This window comes from Acanthopagrus latus, chromosome 1 (genome assembly GCF_904848185.1).
Source record: "Acanthopagrus latus isolate v.2019 chromosome 1, fAcaLat1.1, whole genome shotgun sequence".
NCBI lineage: Eukaryota > Metazoa > Chordata > Actinopteri > Spariformes > Sparidae > Acanthopagrus > Acanthopagrus latus.
Window position 1 is genome coordinate 17701341 of NC_051039.1, and position 19852 is coordinate 17721192.

At 39.8% G+C, this 19852-nt stretch overlaps 1 protein-coding gene across 4 annotated transcripts in view; it reads left to right on the forward strand.

Annotated features, from left to right (window-relative positions):
- Positions 1–691: 691 nt before the first annotated feature.
- rab11fip4b (RAB11 family interacting protein 4 (class II) b) overlaps positions 692–19852 on the forward strand; it is a 57253-nt gene continuing 38092 nt past the window's right edge. For 3 of the 4 annotated variants that reach the window (XM_037108448.1, XM_037108457.1, XM_037108463.1), the window contains exons 1-3: positions 692–1158; positions 6384–6471; positions 8987–9066. In XM_037108448.1, coding sequence (XP_036964343.1) covers positions 1006–1158; positions 6384–6471; positions 8987–9066 — 321 coding nt within the window. In that variant the 5' untranslated portion in view covers positions 692–1005. Of the gene's footprint in view, positions 1159–6383; positions 6472–8986; positions 9067–10367; positions 10460–19852 lie in introns of those variants that run through there. The other variant, XM_037108482.1, reaches the window with a different exon arrangement.

The following is a 19852-nucleotide window of genomic DNA, read 5'->3' on the forward strand; positions in this document are numbered from 1 at the left end:
GGGCATTTTAAATACCTAAACAAAACCGGTGACATGACAGTGAAACATATTTCAGCAAAATCCCTTAGCTGCATCAGGAGCTCATCCATGGAACACCTAAAGATATAGCAAAGATGTCATTAGAATAAGATTTCTTTGTCACAAACAGTTTCCAGGTTTGGGAAAGGGAGCCTACAGGACACAGGGAAGATCGGTCATGTAAGAGGTGCATTGATCAAAAGAAGAACATCAGCATCATCACTGATGCAGACCTTGGTAAAACAGTGCCAGTTCGACCATGTCACAATGAGTTTAAATGCAAGTCTCTGTATTAAGTAATAATTAATTAATATTGACTAAATGGTTTATAACACTTTAATGGCTTTGTAAGCAGATATGAGTGTTTGCCTACCACTTAAACTCCTAATCTGGTCACACATCCACATAGAGGAGTGGTTTATGAACAGACAATGAATGCCACATAAAAACGTCTAACGAAGTAAAACAAGGATTAGTGTTACTTTTAAAAGGACCTGCAACAGCTTCCCTCAACTGTATTTTTAATTCAACTAATATCAGCAACTCAATGAGGGCAAAGACAGTCTAGATCACTTTTCACACTTCTCACTCAGAATAGCCTGCATGTGGTTTAAACTCCTGGTTTTGGTCCAAAATAGCCTACCACAAGCCATTGCTATGGTAACGAGTTTGTCTCCAAACACTTCAACGGAGGTGAAAAAGTGATGACAAATGAGTGGGAGGTGAAGGAGAAGAGGATTTCTACACATGTGATGCTGGTGATGTAAATCTGCTGCGCTGTGTTTCTCCTCTCTTCCGGGTCGTCACCTGTCCACCAACACTGAGCATCACTCCTCCTCTCGCGCTCAGCACCAGCAGCATCCACGAGCTCCTCTCGTGACACACGCGCTCAGACAAACATGGTGCCGTTGAGCGACACGTCGGGGTAAAGCATCCCGAAAGAGGAAGGAGAAAGAAAAAAAAGAAAGAAAGAAAGAAAAAAACGAGATGGATGAAGAATTTACTCGTGAGCAGGAGCATCTGCTGACTTTCGTGAGGAAACTCAAAGAGGTGTTCGACGTGTGTGACGAGGACTCGGACGGTTTCATCCGTCCTGAACACCTGGTGCAGCTCGGGTGTCATTTCGGTCAGGCAGAACAGGTGAGAACATTGTTACCTGGAGAATTTTCTGAAACTTCGTAGACGGCTGTTAGTCGCCTGTCATAACTTAACGTTATGTGATGAAAACGCTTACTCATAGTTGCACCTTTATGTTTACTCATGAGGCAAATTGGGAAGAGCTCATTTGAACCTGCTGCAGAGGAGGCTCCTCAGTAAATGTCTCCAGGTGGGAGGCAACATAGTGTTAAGTCAGAGGCAACGGATCAACATATGTAGAAAGGTTATTACAGGGAAACTCAGCTGATGTGGTAGGTCTGGTAAAATCCATTAATTTTCAATTATGTAGTAGAAAAAAGTTAAAATAAAAAAACAGCGAAGTATCAGCCAATATCCTGATATAAACTGAATATATCCATGTGCATACATTACTTTGCAATGATTTCACAAATGTATTCATCAAGTTGTGACAACATGTGTATGTAATGGAGGCTGGATATTTTACAATATAACAATAGCCTTTAATCATCACTCCCCTTAACAGTAAGCTTCATTGGGAATTTAATCATTATAGATTACCCCAGGAAGCTTTTTCTCATTATGTTCTGTAAAAAACATGCTTTTTTTATTACGGCTGCAGGATATTTGACAAAACTTAAACAGCGGCATTTTGAGTTTCCTCCTGATTATGTAGGGGAGACAATTAAGTCAAATTAACCAAAGTAGAGCCTGCTTTGTTTGATAAATCCATCAAGAATGATATTGACTGGTGGTTTGTAGTGCATGCAGAGCCTGCATGTCACTCACAAGCAACACACTGCCATGTATCCAAGAACCCTTGAATCTGACTAAATTATCTGATATTAGGCTTTTCTTGTTGCTCAGTCACAGAACATGAGAACTGAGTGAGTTTTGCTTTTACATCAAGCAGAAACAGTTGTAGCATGATGTGTTTGAGCTAGTTTGACTTAATTTGACACTGACACCATATATTGTGCTTCCCCATTTTTTGCACATATTGGACAACATGTAAGCTGCTATGGACATATATCTGAGATGGATCATTATTGTTTCAGGTTTTTTAAACTCTAAAAAACCCACATAAAGTGATATAAAGTGTATATCCCTAACACATTACATCTGAAGTCTGTTTAAACTTAAACTGGTGACCTGTTCAGGACGAATGTATCCTGCTTCTCGCCCTGTCTGTGCTGACTGAGACAGCTTCAGCATCCTACAACTCTTATCAGGATCAGTAGCTTCGAAGATGCTTGTTGTATGAATGTATTTTGGACTGAAAAGGAAATCCAAGGGTGGTTTATTGATTTTCTGCACACATTTTGCTGCCCTCAAATCCTTGCTTGAGAATGTTGTTTTTTACCAGGGGACGCTGTCCCACATCTGAGGCCAAACTATGGTTGTGCTGGGCTTTTCATAATAGCTTTGGGAACTGGAGAAACAAACTTTCTTTTGTATGTCGTTTCTGGATAATGCAAGCATAAAAACTCTTTCAGTTGAATTATTTTTCAAGTTTTCCCAACAGGCCTAACCCTGGAAATCCGGATGCTGCTTGTGGAACTTACCCTTGACATACAAATCTTGTTCTGTGATGAATAAGGGCGAATTACCAATAGTACATTAGATGTTTTCTTCATCAGTGGGTGTGTCACAGTTGACGTGCCTCTCTGTGCCTTACTGCTTGTCAGGGTTATTGAACACTGTCGCTGATTGGCTCCCCAGTGTTGTGTTGCTCGTCAGCAGGAACATTGTGGAAGCACTGATTAGCTCTCAGGGGAAGCTTTTCACTGACCTGGGAAATGGGCTGAAGTGTTTCAGTTTATATCTTAAAGAACTATGTTAGCAGCTCCTGTGTAGTATAATGCAACACACTTTACACTCCACAGTGCACTGAATTACCATTTTGATCATTTTTGATTATTATTCATACAGGATAACTTTGTTTTTATGATCCAAGAATAGGTATGAGATTCTTATATAGACGTTATTCAGAGTTCACGCAAAACCAAACATTATATATTTGGTGATCATGCGACCCAATTAAGACGGTGTGCAGACAAAACTCTGCTTGATGTACCGTATGAAGCAGTTTCGTAGCTTCACTGCATGCATTGCCCTTTCATGTCATTGTCCTATATGAGCAAATCCCACCGGCTGCTTCATGACAACCTGACCTACTATTGCACACAGTAGGTGACACTCTTCTCCCAGTAGCACAGCCACATGGAAACGTGCACATACGCTCACTTAATCCTACAGTAATCCCTCTGTCCTCCTTTCTATCCCCTTTATTTTACCTTTAGAAAGTCAGAAACAGTTACAGAGACTGTCAATGGTCTTCAACAGGACCAGCTGATTTATCTGAATCTGTTATAATTGGGCTTTATCCACATAGATGAATAGATTGGAATAGATAGATTTATGTCCTTCATTCACCTCACAGTGCTTTAATCAGCAGTACTACAAATGTGACCCAGTTGCCAGGATAATAGCAACAAGAACATGAGATGGACGTTGTGAGTTTGTGTGCTATTTGTAGTAATAATACACAGGGCAGTATTTCATGAATGTAGACAGTTCCTGTAGTACTATGTCTCCCTCAGTTGTTTCTCTAACCTGCAAAAACCCTGGAGTTGTTTCAGCCACAGACCAATGCTAAAATTAGTCCTGTTAAAATTGAAATGGCTGTGGGAAGCTTGCAAAGAGAATAATGCATTATTCAGCCATGGTACAGAGTGCTTAAAGGCAGCAGCCCTCTCTTCTGTGATGATGTGAATGTGGGAAGTTCACGAGTCAGGATCTGCATGTACCTTGGCCACTTAGGCCACTTTCATTATACAGGTATGTGTGGTTGCACATGATGCATGTTACTTTAGTAAACCATCCCACTACCCTAGGTCTCGGCTCAAGATCCATTTTTTTCTTTGGTGAAACTATTGCTTCAGTGAGGGCCTTCGGATGATAATGTTATATTTTCTGTCTGTTGTTTTTTCAGTAGATCTGTGAATAAGACAGCTACCAGCCAAATATCCATATGAATTATCGTTTGTTTTAATGGTGCCCAGAGGAATATTCTCTAATGATTTTTGGGACCTTTTGGACTTTTATTTTGTGTCATTATTGGAACAAAATTCCCACTATCACTCAAGAAGATATCAAAGTGTCACTACTTTTGACATCTTTGCACCACCATCAGGCCAAAATGTAACTAGCGTTCCCACACTGATGACATTGACCCACTAGCTAATTAGAGCCTGACAAATGTTGGCCTATCACATATAAGGATTAACGTATTGTACAAGTTATCCGATATGTACCGATACGAAAACTTAAAAACAAAAAAGAAATGCAGAAAAAGATGCTTGAAGTGATTTATAAATGATAAAATTACTGTTTCAGGCACTATAGACTAAAAAATGCAGAATATCCCTTTACAAGAAAACACACTCCATCTGTAGAGTGCTGTATTAATTTGCTGCTGCTGCAAACCAAACATTTGATGAATTGCTGCACACCTCCAACTCCTCAGTGACGTGACCAACTACTTTTCCCTCATTAACGTTATCAGGTTTAGTATTTGAATATTGTAGTAAATCGCTTTGATAACAAATCCTTCGCCATCGTCTTGTTGGTCAGCTCTCCTTGCTCTCATCTGTATTAAGTGAAATGCGAGTCCTGCTACTCCACACTGCTTTACAAAGCTTTTCCGTTACACTGTCAGCTTGTAATTGTTGCAGCTGTCTACGTATTGATTCAAAAAGCAAAACTACAGTGGGCAGAGAGTAATGTATTTGATGTACACCATATACCACCCTGCACATTTAATCTGCTGATCTAACAGGCAGATTGCCTTAATTTGTCCGGGCACAAATTCCCAAACTCTTCATTCTAATGACTTCTATACTGTCAATATCTAGACTAACTACTCTAATACTAAAACCACCACTACTGGTGTGCTGTCTGACCAATACACTTGGTGCCATGTTGTAATAATTGCAGACCCTATTCCGACTACAGGCTGGTTTTCAAGATGATGAAAGCAGCAAACTGTCATTTGTTGTTGAGGTTGTAATCCTACAAGGTTATATGATTTTAGCTTCCCTTGTGACATTAGTTTGCAAGGCATCACATAGAAGATGCTCTGAAGTAAAATTCAAATGTGTGTCAGAAAAAAAGTTTCTGGCGGTCTGTTTGAGAGAGATAAGTCGGTGTAAATATACAGCGTGGTATGCATGGTGTAGCTCTGCATTTCAAAGACCATACAGAGAAGTTTGCATCAATTATGAAAACAGAGGAAAAGCTGCAGCATGGCAGAGTTTTCTGGCATTAAACTACCATGCTTGATATGGCTGTAATGATATGAGGCTTTACAGCAGTGTGCATCTCTGAAGGGAGCCTTGGTGCAATGAGTCATGTACTGATAACAGGTTCATACACTTCAGACACCTCTCTGTCTGTGAAACCAGCTGGGGTAATGATGGCAGTGGGAGGCACAGACCTCACACATGCACATAATCACACTTGTGTGAAATCTAGCTGAAGGTCTCTTGGATATCATAGGGTTTTTTTTCAGTAGCCTGCTGCCACAGACATGTGTAACTGGGTTTTTGTACAGGCAACTGCCATTTTTTCACAGCAGACATTTTGAGTTGGTGTTGTAACAAAGGCACACCTGTAGCTAATAACGTTATCAACGAGTGCTCTCTTCTGTTCAGCCAGTGGTATGACCACAGGGGAACACTACATTTTCGGGATCTTTAGAAAACTTTTTTTTTTTTTTTTTGTGATTTGGGTATTGATCTTCACTAAATTCAAGGTAACAGACTAAGTTTGTACACTGGTTGCCGTGATGCACATACCATTTTCATTTAGGTGCACCTGCACATAATTTAGGTCCTGCCAATAATACACTTTAATTTCTTAACAAATGATGTACATTCTTCTTCTTCTTCTATTTTTGAGTGCATGTGTGACCAAAATCGGTCCCTGGAGCCCTGATATTGCAAAAGAAAAAGAAAAAGTTTTTTTGTACAATAAATTTCTGTCTCCATTGTATGTATGATGTTACAGTAACATAAACACTCATAATAGTAATAACCAGTCTTTCACAGGACATTAATTGATCTGCAGGACGTGTTTTTAAGTGCTACAGGGAACAGTATAACCCATTCGTGATTTTGCTCAGTGTGCATGAACAGGGCAGACATGTGCTCTGATAGCCCTCATGGCCTCTCTGTACTTCTCCATAGGTGAGGAAGTTGGCAAAATGTCTGGACCCCGACTCTCATGGGAGGATCAACTTCAAAGACTTCTGCCGTGGTGTCCTCACCATGAAAGGTTAGCGTGAGCTCAAATGTTTCTCCGGACTGCACAATATATTTTCTGTATGTGTTTGTGTGTGTATGACTGACTGGTTCTGGGGGTATTAAAGGTTATGTTTTAAGTAAATCATGGGAGGTGATTCTAATTTCAGTGCAGAGAATTAATAGTTGCACGTGTTGTGTTGGTTTAGTGAGTGTGAGTGTGTAACTCACAGTGTTTTTCTCCCATCTACTGTAGCTTTGGGAGTAATACAGAATTGGCTACACCTCCATTTCTATTAACTCGAGGTGCTGCAATTGTCAAAAACATTTTCACCAGTGGCATCATTCTGTATCATTGTTTAAATATATTCTGCTGTTCATCTCCTGTTAGTCATTTCTGTATGTTGTTTGCTTCACAGCAAAACCTCTTGCACAGCAATTGGTGGCTTTATGCATTGGGGTATGGGAGATAATCTGAACCAAATCTCTACAGCAAATACAACATTATACAGTAAAAATCAACCAATCATTACTATTAAACCCCCAGTGTCCACTACTGTATTGAGGTGGAGGATATCTAAAAATCTCTCCACGTCAAGACAAAAATGTACATGGCTAGATACTCTAAGAGGTAAGTGAGAAGGATTATTTAGTTTTCTAACTGGGATGAACCTTTGGTATAATGTTACTGTCACTGTCATTCTGTCAGACATTGAGGTGGCACCAGCGCCCGCGTCAAGTGAATTCCCCTCCATTCACTCTTGTTTAACCTCGGTGTGTATCGCTCTCCCTCTTGTTCTCCATCAGCGGAAAGCTTTTCTTTTGCAATGAGTAGAGTTATTCCAGTCATTGTCTGACCTCGGGATAGATACCATAACACAGTGCCTCTTTCTGTTTTGGCTGATGTGCTTTCTTTTTGCATTAATTTGACCTTCATTTTTCCAGGAAATACCCAGCCCAAACCGAATAGCATAGTGATAGTGCAACCACCATTTGTGTGCAATATTACCCTTAGAATGATAAGTTAAAGCAAACTAGTTGCTTATGCCAACTCATTCTTGCCATTGATCTCAGTGGGTGTTCTGCAACAACTGATATCTCAGTTAAACCAGGGCAGATTATCCACTACAGTGGACCCAGGCCAACCAGGACACTGGACGGGGCTGAGCCTGGATACTCCCACTCCGTTATTTTGGAGTAAATAGGGTTTACAAGGTTAGGGTTAGAGAAAATTACCCCTCGCGTCTGCAGCTCTCTTTAGAGTTGCAGAGCTTTTTAAGCTCATTGCTCATTGTTATGTGTCTGGTCGGCAACTTCATTGTTTTGGTCCACTGTCACGGCTCTGCACCAAAGAGAAGACAGACAGTGTTTGCGGCTGGCTGGTGAACAAGGTGGAGCGTTTAGCAGCTAAAGAGCCAAATATGTCCTGCAGGAGTTGGTTGTGGTGTTGTCACGATACTGAAATTTCTAACTTTGATACAATGCCTTTAGAAATAGTGAAATCCTTTTACCATTTTCGATACCACAGCGAAAAAATCACCAACCTTGAGGCCATATAATTTTTTATTAGATTTTCATTCAAAGATACATATATAAATGTAACAAGAATTTTGTATAACATGACAACGAAATATGACTGTTTATTTCTTGGTAGCAGGGAACAGCACTTTGATTGATTCAAGATAAAATAATATGGGTCAACATGCTGTCGACGGGAAGAAAGTAACAAACCACAGGTGGTACTTGTTTATTGATAAGGTAGAAAGTGAGTATTGAAACAATTTGAGTATGCAAAATCGACATGTGATACGTCGATATTTTGGATGGATAACTAACATAACTATTGGGTGTTGAAATGAGAAACTACTGTCAGATAAGTTCAGCTTAAAAGGTGATGATATGTCAACACTGTGAACACAGCTTGTTCCCACCACCCTAAAGTGGCCTAAAAATATGTCAATGTATCTTTTAAGAAAACATTTTCATTCTATAGATCAGTTTATTTGGCATGTTGCTGGAGAAAGTCTGGAAACTTCTACCTCATGTCAACCCTGTGAGTCCTCCCTGTGGTGCAACTTCAAAACTGCTTTCCCGAGTGTCTCTCACCGGATTTGAGTTCTTTAATAATAGAGTGGTTTCAGAAATTACACCACTTATCTGCAGTCTACTGCAAGTTTTATCACAGGGAGTGCTTGTTCTTTTGTCCTGATATTGACCCACTGTTTTTGAAGTGGTTTGGCGGTATCAGAGAAAAGCTGCTTCAGTACTTTCCTAAATAACTCTTGAGAGTCTGGTTGTTGGAGCTTTTCTTCCAAAGCACAGTCATGTGGAAAATCAAAGCTAATTTGTACTTTACCAATAATTAGGCTGGTGGATGTGACATTTTTCACTTTCTTCCCTTTTTAGATGTTCTATTTGTTTGTGTCACCAAATATGTTATATATATCTGCAGTATGTGCAGTTGCTACATCTTCGATAGGAAATGATTGTCTGCTCGGCAGAATCTCAGACAGTCTGAAATGAGTCACACATGCTGTTTTGCTTTGCAGGTTATGTCGGGATGATTAAAAAGAAAAGTATGTCACAGTTCATCAGGCAGCCACTTGAAACGGCAAAGAGTTTCTATCAGGTATGTTTTAAAAGTGCGTGGTGTGTGCATGTATTTTCACTCGCACACACTTCCTGAAACGTCTCACCCCCAACCACCATTTCTGTTTCTCAACTGTTTGTCTTTGACACTCACACTGTCCCCATCTAAACTAAATTCAGTTATCTGTAATCACTTTGTGCTGATTACTACCAGCAGTGCTGCACATGAAGTGACTCGCAGATGAATTGTAATACAGCCAGAAAGTCCTAGACAGCTTCACTTTGACCTTCCTCTTTATCAGATCTACACTCCAATTATACACATGCGAGCAGCTGATGGTGGAGAGTTTGAGCATGATGTAATTTGTTTAAACCGCAGTTCATAAGATATGATATGCATCAGTCCCAGATCCTACTATAATGACACACGAAATCAAAAGAGCAAAATGTACTAAATGCTCATCATTGATAGCTCTCAGTATAGAAGTCAGGTTGTGTCCTGTAGGCAGTTTGATCATGAATCTATCAGCCATGTTGAGATTCATAATGACAGCACCAACAATAAATTCAATTTAGGTGTTGCATGTACTTCACCTTTCTGTCCACTAGGTGTTAGTGTTGAGCTGCAGATAAAACATATGCGGCAGAGACATAGATGACACGCAGTTTACCAGGATCACTTACACAGAACAATCATCCCAGAGGAGTTATTAGATTAGTTCATTGTGCTCCTGAATGTAATTTTGTTGTCTTTTAGGTTCTCGTGGTTAGAAAATAAACAAGCCAAACATAAAGGTTTTCCTAATGTTATTGTCTGCCGAAAATTCCTAAAATTTTCTGTTGGGTTTTTCAGGTGGAAGCTTTTTATAGATGCAGTAATTTCATGTTATTGCCACACAGTATTGCCTCATGTCTTTTGTTTGACTCCATCTGACGTCTGGGAATGCTGTGATAATTGGTTCGTTACATCATAGTCTGAGAAGATCTCTTGGGAAATTTAAAAAAAACTTTGTACAAAAGATGGGTACTCTGCATAGCAACAAAGGCAAAGTAATGTCAGCACAGTTTATTGAGTAGACTGTTTTGCATCAGTACTCTTGCTTTGATGGTTTGTCTTTCAACTTGACTCCACAGGTATAGGGAAGTTAAGAGTCTTTTACTGCCAGTGGTTCAGTATTACATTTCATTATACCAATGAAGAAGTGCTCTTAAAATATTCACACTGGGTGAAATGCAATACGTGTGCTACCTACTGCGTCTTTGACGGGCGAAACAAAGCACTTCTCTTTTTTTCAAATGCTGTCTCATTTGTGCACTTCCCTGTGAAACGTGGCCTATAAATGACTTTCTGGTAGCAGTCGTACTTTGAAGAGGTGTTTTCTTTTATCAAGATTACTTCTCCCTGTTGATCATTTTCCTCCACACAGTGACAGGTGAGTGTGATTCGCAGTTGCATGTATGGGTTTGATTGTCTGTTTAAAAAGAAAATGCACCGTGTTTTAACCTCAGAAATGTCTCTGCGAAGTGAAGGGAAACAGAATTATCCATGTTGTTGCTGTGCTTTACAGACTGAGGGTAAATGGTGTAATGTTTTTTTGCACAAACTAACTGACGACAGAGTAGGACAACATGAAGACATCTACCATGAAACTTCTATCAGTTTGTCCATCACAAATTCTGCCACACCCTTCATACCACATCAGGTTTTCCCATGATGGATGTATTAGGCACTCAATACAAAAACAACATATTTCAGTACTACAGTAAAACAATACTGCTGTGATAGAGGATTTTTTTTTTCATCTACTACTAACTTGCAGTAACGGGTTGCTATGGACAATACTGGTGCTGGCAGTGACAATAATGTTAATTGAACCATATTGACTCTTTATATATTTATATTTTAGTTTATTTGTGTATTTATAGCCCATTGGTGTATTTTTTTAATGTATGTATTTGATATTGTCTAAAGTTAATATTGAGAATATCTTAAAGCTTCACAACTCATAAATCCTTAATATTTGTGAAATAGCAATTTGGCCAAGTTTACGATCCAACTGCAGAAGCTGACATTTTTTGGTAAAGGTCAAATGTGTGACAAAACAGTAATAAAGTAGTGTAGAGATGTAGAGATATCCAGGCCTACAAATCTTCTCCTACAGATGTAAGAAAACATTTTTGTTTGGTAAAGACCCCAACAAATCATCACATCATAGCAATGTGATGAATCAGGGAAGGTAACCTCATGCCTGATAAGACCCAATCAGGAAGTGATATTTTGCGTTATGGTTTTGAAAAGTCTCTTCCAAAAGTTTCTGTACATTCAGAGTAAAATGCAGCCCTTTCCTAAAGTCTCTGTTTTAGGTATGATAAAATGGCATAGTATTTTGGACCCTAGGCTTAAACGTAGCAAAAATTAAAAACATGTTAGTGCCGATGTTACCTAAGTGCAGTTCAAAGTGATGGTAGCTAGCTCTGCAGTTGACACTTTACCAGTCCATATACATAATTCAGCTGTTGTAAGATCACGTTTACAAAGAATGTGGTGGATGGGATCTTCTGTTTCAAATGAAATAGTGTGTTAAACACCAAGGATTTCTCATTTTCACCCTGTTTATGTTTTATTGAACGTTCCCCTCAGATAAAATAGTCTTCAGCTCTAAAGTGCTGCATAGGAAAGCAGCCAGTGAATTTAGACTCACTGGAAGCTGCAGCCAGTCAATGCTGCAAGATTAGTTTCCTGTAGAGATGATGTACAGGTACTTCCCCTGTTCCATCCATCCATCTTGGTCTCTGTAGAGCTGATCTCATTTTCTTGTAGGAAGGAGTTTTCCTGGTGGTGGCTGGAGATGAAACTAGCAGCTATTTAACCATTCTCGCTGATAGCAGCCACTTTATTATCAGCCATTCAGCCCACTGTAGGTCTTTTGTAAATGTCTCCTTTTCCTATTTTTACCACTAGCCCGGCCTCTCTCTCTTTTGCTGGGTAAATTTGTGTTGCATATGTTTTTGAATTATATTTATGACCCATAAAAGTTCAGTTGAGCAGTGTGAGTGCTGTGGTGTCCAAATGTGGAAAAGTTGTTCTGCCATAGTAAGGAGGATGAGGTGTGTGCATGTGTGTGCCTGTGTGCCTGTGCGTGTGTGTGTAGGCGTGTTTTACCAGCCCTGGAGAGAGAGGTGAGAGGGCGTAAAACAGGAGGAAAGGTGAGAGGTGTCTCATTATTGCAAGAGATGCTTTGGGAGAGGATTTATTAGCTTGCTCTCACCTGCAGCTTAGGTTCACACACGTGCACACACACACGCAGACAGAAACACACACACACACACACACATACACATACATAACACATACGCAAATATTAGTAAGTACCAGGGAAAGACTCAGCATGGCCAAGGCAGGTGCTGAAATGAATTTTGGCATGGAGCAAAGATAAATTACAATGGTGGACTAAGCAGCTGGGAGGATACATCCTGTGCATGTGTGTGTGTGCATGCCTGCGCCTATGGGTGTGGAGATATTTTGACCTAGATGCTCAGCTCCAGATAAAAAAGGACAGAAATAGCATGATCAATAGGAGAAAGGATTAATGAGAATGATGCATTTTACAGGACTGAAACAGCAGAAAATGATTAACATCTTTGTAACTTGAGCTTAAATCAGCCAGAATTTTTTTGTTAATAGCTGCAGCAGCTGCCTGTGGATCTATTGTCCTCTCTGCAGTGCTCACAGACAAATGCTCCTCCATGTGAGTCCACTCAGATATTTTTCATGACTCGCATGTGAGTGACTGTTCTCTCTCTTTGTTCTCTAGACGGATGAAGCGGCTAGCTGTATCACTGACACATGACTACATTATAAAGTTGTAATGATGAACATGTTAGCAAGCAGTCTGAACATTCAATAGATAGGGAGCTACATTAACGTTCATATTTAGTAATGTATTTGGCTACCAGATGAATATAAATTCAATATCCACTCTGTTTTTAGCTTGCTTTTTGGTCACCAGCAACCCTGAGGGAAATATACAGCTGTTTAGCTGCAAAATGTTCCACTATGTTAACCAGATAGTCACTGACAACATGTCTGTATAAGGTGTTATGAGGTGTATGTCTTAGTAGCATGTTAGCAGAGCAAACATAGCCCTACGACTGTTGGTCATTTACATTTGTACAGATCTGAAATCCATGATTAATGCATTTAAGTAAGAGAACCTGTTTAATTGTGTATTGTTACTCATAAGACATCACGAAACACCATTTACCAGGCAGGGAGTTGTAACCACTTTAAAGGAATTACATATCTGCAGTGAAAATGCTAGTAGATTATTATTCTGTGCCAACTAACACTTATTTCTCCTACTCTGCATGCTCAGGTCAATTAAATTGAATTAATCCCTTTAGAGTCAGTTGTTACAGAGTACAGGGTTTAATCGCAACATTGGGAATTAAGTCTAAAATGCTGGCGTTAAAAGGAAATTAGAAAAGTAACATCGTAGGTTCCTAATGTCTTTTTAAAATGCGTATTAATGCACGGCAGTGTATGACATTTTTCAACTAAATCTTTAACATTTTATTCTAATATCCCTTCACACCCAGTGTGAGCTTATTATAAGTCCCACATACACCAGTCCTTAACCAGCAGGGAACCTCATAGACCCTGATCCTGAAAATATGTGAAAACTGCGTGTTGGCCCAGATTTACTTGCTGCTGCAGATAAATAATCAATAATTTACACCTCATTTGTCGTCACATGGAGAGATGTTAATTTCTTCCCCTCAGAGTTTCCAACAGGTCAGAGAAAATCATCTGAGCTCAGTGCCTCTAATCGGCTCTCCTCAAAGTTTGACTACGCTTTCCCTGTGTGTTTTCTTCATCTCTCGCTTATTTTGTTCGATCGTCAGACTGTTTTGTTTTTGTGCATGTATGTGTTACAGCCGTAGAAGGGGGGTTTGTAGGTCAGACACAAGCACAGAAATATTAATCTTGTCACCCTTTGCTCTATTTTTGTCCCCCCTCCTCTGTTTGATATATGTTATTGTGTAGAGCACATCTCTTTATATTTTATCCATCACTCCCCAGCGCTCTCCTGCACCCCTTTCTAATGTGTGCTTTCATCCCTCATCTTATTCTAGAATTCCCTTTCATTCAATACTTAATTTCTCTTGCCACTATCCACTCATTTCCTCCCCCCTTTTTGCCTGTCTACATCTTACGCTCCCTTCCTTTTGATTTCTCCCTCTTTTCTCGCTTCCGTCATCCTTCTTCTCCCTCCTTTCACATTAGCACTTCACATGAACAGTGAGGAGGAGATTGCTCTGCCAGCCTCTGCAGTCATTTCATGGTCTGATTAAAGAACTGAGACGGGGAGGGAAAGAGAGGCAGAGAGGTGAGAATTCAGATGAATGTCGGGAGAGAGTTAATACTGGTGAAATTTGAAGTAAAGAATAACAAGAAGGGGATGAAAAGGGGAACTTGAGAGAGAGAGTACAAAGGGCATGTTTGTTTACCATTGTTTGTGAGCATGATGGGAAAATCAGCCTGAAGAGCCGCACTGCAGACTCTCTATCTGACTGTCTGCAACATGAACACTTCCTCATGATAACTATCAGTAAGCCTTCCTCAGAGCTGGGTGTTGTTAGTGAAGAGGCTCTGAGTTTTGCCTAAAGGTCAACATCACTTTGTTTACAATGTGTTTGTGACTCTGTGCATGCAGTTTCCATTAGGCAGAACTGTCCTTCTCACTTGGCAAAGTAACGATACAAATGGCTCGTGGTTCATATCTCAGAGTCATTTCATGCAGAGTTAATTAATGCTGTAAACTACACTGAATTTCAAACAGCTGCACCCCTTTTTTTGACGAAATATTAATGATACAATGTCTGCAGTGTCACTCAATGCCACATCAGAACTTGTCGTGTTCTCTACTTCATCTGTGCCTTTGCTGAAGAGGAACAACAGCCTCAGTCATTTGTTTTCCCTATAGTGAGCTCTTGTGGCCACCGTGACTATCTGTAAGGCACCTCAAAGGCCTCACAAGGAGGATGTCGCGGTTGGCGGGTAGTCTTACGGAATGTGTGAGTTTAACGGGAGGGACCGTTTTTCACTTCCTGTTTCTGACCAACAGTCAATGTTTGTTTCTTTTAACGATGACTGCGGTCTTTCTCTCACCTTCAAAAAGATGTTTTGGCACCTAAACCCACCCAAGGGAGCAGAGAAGAGTCATAAATAATTAGACATAGTCATCATTATGATAAGTGCTCAGAAAGCACTGACAAATGATAATATCCTATTTATTGAGGCATCAAATTAGAAAATTCAGTAGTTTGTGTCTTCTTAAAAGGCAGTGCCAAACTTTGTCTGACTTTTAATTTTGCATCACATCATTAAAGGGATGCACTATATATATCAGGCAGATAAGTATTATCTTCCACAGCTGATAAAGCATAGGTTAATTGCTTTCATTAACTCAGCAAGTGCAGCATATATTTACTCTGACACAGTCCGTGGCTCTTTGCACCTTTTAAATTAGTTTGGCATCCAAGAAGAGTAAGAAAAAGAAGACAATCACACCGTTGTTGCACTCATGACATCAAACTGACATTGAATAGAGAGCCAAACATGTCGTCACTGCTCACTAAATCTTAACCTTTGTCTTCCTCAGGTGTGCATAAACACCATGTTGGGAACTTCTTAAAAAATATGAAATTATTGGTGTATCCAAGTCAAGCATCCCACATACAGTAGATCAGTCTACTGTACTTGTAAAAAAAACAGTACTAAAGGTAGAGATGGGTTTGCTTCATCCAAGCAATTAACGATACGTCGCAGAAAATTAAAAGGCATGTTATTTTAATTGTACTCTGAATTGGATAAATTGAGTCTTTCAGTAACTCCTGATGAACTAAATACCAGACTCAAGATTACAAACATATGAACTTGTCTAGATCCATTTTTAAAAACTCCTTCTTAGGTGGATGTTTGGTAGAAATATTGATCTGCTTGCATCAATTAATCTGTTAAAACTTTGCGTATTTTATCTAAGAATCTAAGAACAACTCTACAGTGAAATCCACTTCTGTCAGATATTTGCTGAATATTGTAATGGCTTCAGTTCTGTGTATATCTGTGTACTTTTTATGTTTATGGCACACATGTGGAGCAGCAAAGACGTGAGTGCCTTACATGTGTGAACGCCTGCAGGCATATGATGTTTGGACAATCCAGAGCCAACATGATGAACTTTCTGGCCACATTAAAAGCCACGGAGCTGACTGAGAGTCCCACTGACAGCCATGGAAACCTCAAGATATGTGATGCCACGTTGTGAACCATCTGGTGTGATCTGATGTGATGGCAAATTCTGACAAGCTGTCCTTCAGATTTACCATTTTTGTTGTGATCAGAGGACAGTCCTGGCAGTGTGAGCCTTTTTCTGTGATGTCTGCTGATGACCCAGACCTTTCCCAGCTGCTGCGGTTAATGTCATTTGGAAGTTTCAATTTTAGACAGCTGTCATCAAATGTCGAAGGATGGAGGACTAGAGACAGTGTTAACATTTCTTGAGGAGGTTCCTGAAGTAACATTACACATCATTTTCAAAATATGCAGTGTATGAGCACAGCAGCAATCTATTTCTGAGGGTTTAGGGAAATGTTTGTATTTACAGAATTACAAATATCTGGGAGCTGAATTTCGCACTGTAATATGAATTTGATACAGTCTGTCATCTAGCCTCCTCAATAGCAATTTACTACACATGATGATTTTGATATATTAATGGTTGCATTCAGGTAAAAACAAACAAATGTGTACATTGTAAATCTGTTACTTTGGCATGAAATCTTTGCAGACCTGATGGTAGATCAGGTTTTGTTTGTTCCACTGTGTATCAGTCAGCTTGACTTACAGCCAGCTTTCTAGTTTGATTGCCAAAGCAGTGTTTTGTGCGAAATTACTCTATTTTGGGATCAGTGTAAATATTATTAGTCATTTATACATCAATTGGATCATATTCAATATATATGGTACCTGTGGGCAGTTGCACATGCACTGCTGAAGCTGGCATCCCTGATCTCGACAAGCCAGTCAGACACATATTCTTAATTAAATAAGTTATTTAAACATAGTATGATCTGTAAACTTTTGTTTACCACTCACATATTTTAAAAGACTGAACTGAGGTCAGAATACAGTAATCCACTAGTCTCAAGGGGCCAATAGATCAGAACTATCTGACATTCACTCCCACTTCAGTACACAACCAACAAACAGCCACAAAAATTATTTGTTGTAACGCATCAGATAAACTGCTTTTTTCTTTTCTATATGCCAGCCCTTATTCTTATGAAATGTAGAAATGTATAGGAGGATTTAGTATAATTAAAATGACAGAACAAGACACACTGAGACCAGAATGACATCTATAAAAGATAGAAGTATATATCTTGCTATAACAAGACATATACTTCTAGAAGTATATATCTTGCTATAGCAAGACATATACTTCTATCTTTTATAGATGTCATCTATAAAGGAGGCAAAACAGGAAAAAAAAGGAGAAAAGATTAGAGGTGGATGATGAGAAAGAACAGATGAAGAGCCAGAAGAGTCAGATAAGCAGCACCTTTTATCTAATTCAGTAATGGGTGAGCCATTTGGCCTGTGGTTCTGAGTGACGGGGCCTATTAGTGAAGGTGACACTCATCAGGCCTCACTTCTAAATCAGTCACTTGCCTTTCTCTGTTGAGATGGAAACAGGAACGAATGATGTGGTCTGGACGAGCCAGAAACAAGCGTGTGGGGTTTGTCTTGCTCTGAAAGATAAATACGGCGTCTGCAGATCCTGAAAACACATGACTGAGGATTTTAAACATCCTCGATTCAACATTAATTTTCATTTTGTTATCCACCAAGATTTTTAATATTGCCAAGCCTTATAGTTGCTTGTAATAATGATAGTCTGTTATTCGCTGCTGCCTTTGAATCTAGATTTGATCTGTATCTCTCTGAAACAGTGAGTCCATCTGCATCTCCTAAATTTTAAACAACTTACATCGTCACATGTACAAACAATAACCGTAATGCAGCTGTGTGGAAAACAAACTTTCACCAATCGATCACAGTGCTGCAGAAGTTTGCACTGCACCCTTGAGAAAAGCAGCCAGTCAACCCAATATTGTGTAGTTGCAAATCATTCCAGCTCTGTTCAGGCAGAGTGTGATCAATAGATAGTATTGATAAGAGAATGCAGCAAAGTGTTGGACAGTGTGCAAGCAGCTGCAACACTCCAGGACAGTTGTTATGTTTTCTCATTTTTTCACGCTCATATTTCATATTGTCAGACACAGAAAATACCATTTAAAGATATTTACTGCAGAACATCATCATTGCTGTTACTATTGTCTCAGTCATACATCAGGTTATCGGAGGACTGGAGGATGCAAACACAATAGGCTGACTGGAATTACATGTTGTTGATTTTTTTTTGGACGAGCTCAAGCATTGCTGCCTCACAGTTTCTGGCACCGATGTATTTGGCTTCGTTGGTTAATTAAAGTTTTGAAAGACTCTCATACACATACAAACACACACACACACACACACACACACACACAAACATACACACACATACACAGAGAGTCTGGAATAGAGACAAGGCCCAGCAGTGTCCCACCAATGACAGTCAAGGACACACCGCCACCGAGCAGACATGATTATCCTGTAACTGTGTGGCTATAAGGGAAGACTGCTAATGAACAGAACCGTCATTTGTTCATCCCGAGACCCTCCCTCTCTCTGCCTCTCTCCCTCTTCCTTTCTCTCTCCATCTCTCTCACACATGAGCATCACAAATTGCCTTTCTCCCATGATCTCACTGGACAGCTATGGCTATAAATCTTTAACGCAACTCACTCGCACTCATTTCTCTTGCACTGTCCAGTTCTTCAGTTTAATCTTTTCTGCATATATGTGCTTTACATACACAGCAACCTTGTTGATTTTGCATCAGTAATCTCAGACTATCGTTGACCACCTCATCTTTTCACTTCTCTCTTTCTCTCCCTTCACTGTCGTCATGTCTTTGTGGGGCAACAGCACACACAGAAACACACGCAAACACAGTAATCCTCTTCCAAGTTTTGGATAGATGATGCTTTTCATTGGCCTTTGATTACCTCTGTGTCCCAGAGCTGTTTCCTTCTTGGATATTCAAAACAGAGTTGCAATATTGAACAAGTTACAAACTCCACTAAAGGGGCTTAAAATCTTTTTATAGAAACGTTCATATTGCTGATGTGGGAATATTACATTACCTTACATTTCGAGCTTGAGGCAGTGTTGTGAGGTGGATTAGCTTTTGGAGGGGAGCTGTTGATGGATGTCAGCGTGGCTAGAGTCGAAGAGGAAGCTGAGGACGGTGGTTATTTCTGCTGTTCCTCTTCAGCCAGTTATTCTGCAAGTTTTCATGACCTTGTTCTGACTTTGAGCGGGCTTTGAGTCTCTCTTTCCATCCTCATGTGACTGTGTGTGTGTGTGTGCGCGTGTGTGTGTCTGTGTCTGTGTGTCTGTGCGTGTGTGTGTATGTATGTGTGTTGCCACAGGTCCAGACCGTCTGTTGTCGGACAGAGGTCACCTCCTGCCAGGGGCATCTGGGTGGAGAGCATGAAGCATGAGCTTTTACACACACACGCGTAGACTTGCATATGCTCATTTTATTTCTCATACAGGGAGTATTTTCCTATACACACAGATTCAGATTGAAAAGGCAGTCAGCAGTGAATTTTTTTTTGTTGTTGTTTTTTTTTTTTGCTCTTGCATGTTT